The sequence below is a fragment of the Cystoisospora suis genome, assembly GCF_002600585.1.
Source record: "Cystoisospora suis strain Wien I chromosome Unknown contig_1038, whole genome shotgun sequence".
In the NCBI taxonomy this organism is placed as follows: Eukaryota; Apicomplexa; class Conoidasida; order Eucoccidiorida; family Sarcocystidae; genus Cystoisospora; species Cystoisospora suis.
In genome coordinates, this window is record NW_027153839.1 from 40,345 (window position 1) to 47,054 (window position 6,710).

At 47.7% G+C, this 6,710-nt stretch overlaps 2 protein-coding genes across 2 annotated transcripts in view; both read right to left on the reverse strand.

Annotated features, from left to right (window-relative positions):
- CSUI_002461 (uncharacterized protein) overlaps nt 1-892 on the reverse strand; it is a gene marked incomplete at its 5' end in the record, with an annotated part of 14,301 nt that extends 13,409 nt beyond the window's left edge. Inside the window, one exon of the mRNA XM_068062662.1 lies at nt 35-892. Within this exon, the coding sequence (XP_067925362.1) occupies nt 35-890 (856 nt within the window). The remainder of the gene's footprint in view (nt 1-34) is intronic.
- Nucleotides 893-1,259: 367 nt separating this feature from the next.
- CSUI_002462 (hyaluronan mrna-binding family protein) overlaps nt 1,260-6,710 on the reverse strand; it is a 7,662-nt gene continuing 2,211 nt past the window's right edge. Inside the window, exons 4-5 of the mRNA XM_068062663.1 lie at nt 6,274-6,708; nt 1,260-5,725 (exon numbers count right to left, since the gene is read on the reverse strand). Coding sequence (XP_067925363.1) covers nt 5,642-5,725; nt 6,274-6,708 — 519 coding nt within the window. The 3' untranslated portion in view covers nt 1,260-5,641. The remainder of the gene's footprint in view (nt 5,726-6,273; nt 6,709-6,710) is intronic.

Here is a 6,710-nt window from a genome sequence, read left to right on the forward strand (position 1 = left end):
CCCGTCCCGTTACTGTTCTTCTCCTTCTTCTTACCAGTCCGGTCTTCAACTCCTCCTTCTGTAAGCGTGACATTCCATAGAGGCGTGACTTCAGAAGACTCAACGACAAGACGAGGATTAGCGAGGGCGTCCGAACTTAAGGAAGAAGAAGCGGAGGATGCATCTTTCTTATTCTGCTCCCCAGCCGCTCCCTTGTCTTGCGTTTGTAGATGAACATGATGCAGTAGTGGAAGTCCATGCCCTTCTTCTTTCTCTCGAGCAGCAAACTTGGGATATCTTTCAGCTAAGTCTGTTGGGAGATTAGATACTAGATAAACATCTAAGCCGTGACAGTGCTCGATCTTGACATTATGCGACTGTTTCCCTATGAACCCTGGTGGAGAGGGTGGTGCACCAAGCGAAGGAGAAGCGGATAAACTTCTTGAGATAAGAGAAGAAGAAGAAGAATAAGGGCGGGTCGAGTCTGTTAGTCTGGGTCCAGGAGGATAAGGGGAAAACGGAAAAGAAGAGGGAGATGAAATGAGATATCGAGGTGGAAGAGGCGGAGATGAAGAAGACGAAGGAAGAGAAGAGAGGAGAGGGCGAAAAGATGGAGGTGATGGGGAAGAGGAAGGAGTAATGAGAGGCTGAGGTGAAGATATAAGACTTGAAGGTATAAGGAAAGTCCCTTTTGTAGGATCGTCTATAGGGAAAAGACCATTTTTGAGAAGCGACGAAGAATCTCGGACAGCGACAGAAGGCGAAATAGGTCCGTTGATATGTTCATAATTACGAGAGAAAGCAGAACTTAACGCCTTCAGAACATCACTTGTACTATGGGAAGAAGCGAGGTCTTCGGGAGAGAAGGGATGTGACGAAGGATCTGTCTTTCCTAGACTGTCTTTTTCTGCATCTGCAATAGAAGAAGAAGCACAAGGGATGAGAAGAAGATTTCGCTGACCAACTAGCAGACATATCAGTAAGAGAAGAGATGGGCTCAAGAATGATCTTTTGCAAGACGAGCTCGTACGAGACATGGGAGAAAACGGAGAAGGAGACGATCCATCTTTCAAGTCACAGAGAGAAAGTGAGTGATTAGAAAGAAACTTTCTCTTTCTAGCTCCTTGCTGCGAGAAGGGGCACGACGAGGGAACTGTGGGTGGGTAGGAAGCACGAGAATCAGAAAAACAAGAAGACGAAGATGCGAAGGAATCAGAGGAAGAGAGCAACGTTAGAGAAGACGACGGCCGAGAAGATTCCTTTCGTAAAGTATGTCTCACCCTACTTCCTCCGTCCCCAGAGAGAGAAGAGGAGGGCTGGCGAAGAACATGCAACGGGCTCGAACACAGGGTAAGACGAGCTTGCTTCTTACTAATCCGAGAATGTTTAGAGAAAGGAGATGAAGAAAGGAGATTCGACTGGCGGGTGTGACAAGAGTCAGAAGACCTCAGGAAATCCTCCATAGTGCTAATGACGACTGGAAACTCAAGCATGGTGTCGGGACAAAGACAAATGAGAGAAAAAATACGAAAGAGATGTCTGACAAGAAAGAAAACAGAAGTCGATTACTCCGCCAAGAGAGTGGAACCTTCCGATGAACATTCAGGACATGCAAGGACACCGTGCTATGATCCCGCTTAGTAAAAGAGGAATGAAGTAACTTCAAAGAAAGAAGGCAGACAATTAGAGTAAAAGGAAAATTGATGTCTACAGGCAAGAACATAACAAACGTCCGGATATCACTCTCCCTTCAGGCGATCTTGAGGGGACTGCGAAGATGGACGAGACTTGTAGACATCAAGAGAGTGTGCTTGTCTCCAACCCCTCCAGAAAAAGAAGAATCAGCAACCGGGGGAAGGAGTAGTATGCTATCGAATGGAAAGCCGAGCTGAAGAAACGAAGAAAACAGTTGAATGGATTAACTTCCTCAGGGAAACATCAAGGAAACTGAACGGATACCAGAAGAAGAAGCGGGAGAAGAGAGCTGGGTGATCTGCCGCGTGTCGGTTCTAAGATCAAAGGACAGTTTTTGCTTCCGGCCGCTAAGAAGTCTTTCTTTTGTTTAGGTGATTCACCTCTGTTGCAGGACTTCTCTAGTGGAACTCTTCTCGGGGTTTGTGAAAGCTTGACAAAAGAACAGAGTGGGGAAAAGCACATCCAGAGAAGAGAGCACACGAGAGCGTGCCACGATGACGGCGGATCGGGTCTAGCGGTCAGGACGCGAACTGTCAGAAGGCACTCAGAGGGGGAAGAGAGAAAGCAAAGGGAAAGAAATTTCAGGCGAGATGCTCTCCTGTCAAACAAACTTACGAAGAGAGGGGAAAAAAGACTCTCATGCCGAGTGCGTGAGGGGTTTCCAACTGAGAGAAGACTTCTTGCCCAGATAGGGAATCATCACGGGAACAGCAGGCAGCCAAAGAGGACGAAAGGAAGACAAGAGGTTTACCAGGGAGGGTGAAGCGTGCTGTTAGACTTCCTTTACCGACAAAAGAAAGACAACACAAGAAAGTTCATTTTTGCCTTCCCTCCCTGTGTCTTTTCAATAGGACTGTGGTTCTTCTTCCCATGTCAGGACGAGGAAGATGAGAGGGAGAAGAATTCAGAGGGAGAAAAGAAGGGGAGAACGACCTTCAGGTCAATTCGGAAGGATGTTACGTTTGTGTGTGAGAGCAGGCGAGAGACACATGAGATCGGAAGACAGACGTGCGTTGTCTGGAGAAAGAAAATGGAGAGACGTCATGAGGAACGTAAGAAAAGAACAGTCTACCTCGGGAACGGGGATCCCGCGTTTGCAGTTCATCTTTGTCTGCTGGAAGTCTTCTTGTTCTCTTCAATGTTCGTACTACTCTGAGGCGATGGTCACGGTAGAAAAGGTTGGAATGGAAAAGTGTGCTGAGGGGAACCGGCCTACTTTATGGCTTTCGTAGTAGAGCCGGATCGATTTGTATGGAGACGAAGTCTACTATCAAGAAGAATTGATAGCCACCTGCACTTCCCACTAAGGTCAGCTGGTTCCACTTCCTCTGTGTATATGTACACCCGACGCAAGCACCGAGCCTAGCCAGTACCAACCAGTACGCTAGTCCATCACTTCATTTATCTCCTCGGGAGCCAAGGTGCGTAACTTCATCTCCTTACAACGTTGGTGAAAAGCTGTCGCTGCGTCTGATTTCCTTCAGATGACAACCAGAAGTCTTGCTGCGCTGCGTGTCCTACCGTGGAGACAAACAACCTAGGCTGTGGAGCAAAAATGACCGAGACAAAAGAATGCCGTCGCAAAAAGACTACGACCCGACTCACAAAACACTAATCATTTCGAGATGAACGGAGGAAGGGAGGTTTTCTTTTGTACCACACGGAGGTTGTTTGTCTTTTGACATAATCACGCTCAGGCTTTTCTTTATGAAGCAAAAACGGGTCACTAAATATATCTTTAGTACTGTTTGGACTCTTACACTTCCATTCTCTTCATTCTTCGGTTTCCCGTGTCCTCACCTCCCATCACCTACACACTTTACTACGCCTGAAGATGCCTCCATCCATCATCGATCACAGAGCAGACACGAAAAATTCGTCCCGAACGAAAGAAGGCACTCTCTATTCTCCTTCTCATTCCCTTTGAAACAGCCTCATCTTTCTACCCTCGCGGTTATGTTTGAACAAAGTAAACATCGGCTCGCTTCTTCGAGCAGAGATCCCAAGCATCATCTCTCTTCGTCACCCTGTTGCCGTCATTATCACGGTATTTATTGCTCTCCTTGTCTTCGGTATACTCACTCAACAGACACCATTAGACACACCTTTTCATCCTTGATAGTATCTCCTTCGTTCGATACCGGGTGCTTGACTTACGTTTGTTCAAGCAATACAACAGCGCATCATGAACGGGCATTCTCAAAGAGGAAAAAGTCGGCGAGTACTTGGTTACTACGATGACCGATGAATAACACGCGTAGTTTAGGAACCCTCCTTTCCATATTTGACAGTGGTAGCGTAGCTTAACGCTAGCGTGCTCGGGTAAGAAAGTGGGACACAGTACGACACGCGAGGTGTATACACACCGAAAGCCCCGTGCGGACGGTGTTGAAAAAGTACAGCCATACGACAGACGAGATACATCTGGTAGGAAACACTTGTCAGCTCGTTTTGATCAAGCTCGTACAGTACGGTACGAGAGACCATTTCGCGTCAACGGTGCTACCACTCGAAGTTTTCTCGGGCCGACGATGATATCCCGCCACATGGCCTATTCAAAATCTCTGTTATTCTTCCTCCCTTCCCCAATGCATTTACTGCTTGAAAAAGACCAGACACTTCTTTTGCCTTCGTGGAGAAACCCTCGGGCGAACGCAGAAAGGTGATTTCTGAGCGACGATTATGATCTCACATCGACACAGAAGACGACGCCGCACGCGTCTCGGCACACACCATACTTCCTGTCTCTCTCCCCGTCCGTCCGTCCATCCGTCTGACCTCCCATCTCGTCTTATCTCCCCTAACCACCACAGTGCATCCTTACCACCACTGCCACCAGGTGTACGTACCCTTGCCCGTATCTGTTCTACGCATTTATATATGTGGAACCACGAGAAGGGTAACAAAAGCTGGAAGAGGAAAAGATGAGTAAGAAAATGGGGGAGATAGACAGAAAAAAAGTGAGAGGGAAGAATGAGTGAGGGGGAAGACAGATCGAGAGCTTCAATCGTCTGTTACAATAATCGATCTAACCTCTATCTCTTCCCCACTACTTCCTTGGCCAAGAACAAGAAAAAAACACGACGAGTCAACCGCTTTTCGAGGTGGAAAAGAATGTTCTTTTACATTCCCGTACCCAAAAATACACACCATACACACAGGTATGTATACACATAGCATATACGCATGCTGTATATATATCTTCACAAAAAAACGTACATATACAGAAGGAAATAGAAAGACTGAAACTGCATGCAGAAGCGCAGGAAAGGGAGAAGGGTTGGGGTTAGGGACACGGGAGAGAAAGCCATTCAAAATACCTAGCCACACACACAGTACACAGGTGGCTCACTACCAAGCCCGACGCCATACCAGCCAGCCGAGAGGGACGAGAAGCGTGGCACTTGACTGACAAAGGAGAGGAAAGAAGAAAGTTTACCTCATGTATGTACGCACATGGAGTAGGAATAGTGACGAATCAAGAGGCCTTCATAAAGACCAGTGAGGACGCAAAAGAAAGTATGGATGAAGGAATGAATGAACAACTACCACCATCACCGACTGAGGATGTGAATTGGGGAGCCCTCACAAATGCGCGCTGCGTCAGTTCGAGATAAACTAGAGACATTCATTCACACCCACTTCTTCTGCAAAGAATCTCTTCCTGCTTTCTGTTCCTCTGTCTTTTTATGAAAGCATGAGAACTGTACTCCTCGTTCTCTATGATTCCTCCACACACCCCGGCAGCACTGCAGCAACAGGCACCGCGAGTGCATCTTCCTTTCCTCTCTCCTCTCTCTCCGTGTCTTCCTTCCTTCTCATTCTCTCATGTGTGCTTGACGGACCGCTCTCCTTTACGCCTCCCTCACCTACCACTGAGATGATACTGTGAACAAAGTCGTGTACGGAAATGCCCGAATTCTAGACGAGAAAGAAGGAAGGAAGAAGCTTATTTTCTGATTATCCATCAATGGCCACCGCCTCCACCGAGACTTGGGAAGGCCCGCTCATCGCGGATATCCGGAGCGTCGCGACTCTTCACAAAACCTCCCTGCAAACGCACACACCACAGACACACACACACAACGGTCATCTATAGTATGGAGACTTGCGCTGAAGATACGGTATCCCTGGATAAGGGATGCAGAAGATACATACCTCTGCAAGACTCTTCCAGGATTGGTGACAAGAATCGATGAAGCGCATGCACGTCTCTCTTAATGAGAGGTCTCAAGACGACTGCGAGAGCAGACTGAAGTCTATAGAACCTCCAGGCACCACTGAACTGCTCCCCAGACGCCAGCACGCACTAAACATATCTAACCTCTTCGAGACATGTACAACTCATGCCTTGTGCTCTTTAATTCACACATACCAGGAATCCACCATGCCTTTCCTTCTCATACACACGGACTACAAACGATGCGTCCACCTCTATCATAATGCTCACCTATAGGAGCACCTACACATATGGATATGCTAAATAAGAACTCATGCTGGGAGTTCGCGGAATCATACATCCAAGGCCGTCCTTGGACACCAAGCCAAAGAAAACAAAGTCCTTTCGATGGGCTAGTAAGATCAGAAAGAAAGACTTACACCTCTGGATCGTCCACCCCCACGTCCGCGATACTCTCCGTCACCTGAGCCTCCTCTCCAACCTCCGCCTCCGCGACCTCCTGACGGACCGCCTGGGCCTCCTCTGCCTCTTCTTCGGCTAGGGAAGAGATTGACGCGTCCGCCTCCATGATGGATATATTCAAAGACATTCATGGTCTTCTTCTTCGGCTCTTCATCTTCTTCGCCACTTCCATGTCCTGAGTCGTCTTCATCTTCCTCCTCCTCTTCTTCTTCCTCTTTTCCTTCCTTCACATGCAAGGTATACCCCTGGGCTTCAAGTTCCTCGTCAGTCGTAATTTTCTTCTTGTTCACCTTCTTGCTCACGAAGTTAGGGAGATTCTGTCTCTTCTCTTCAAGCTTCTTCTTGTACGCCTCAAGATCGAGAACTTCCTCCTTCTCCTCTTCATCCTTCTTCT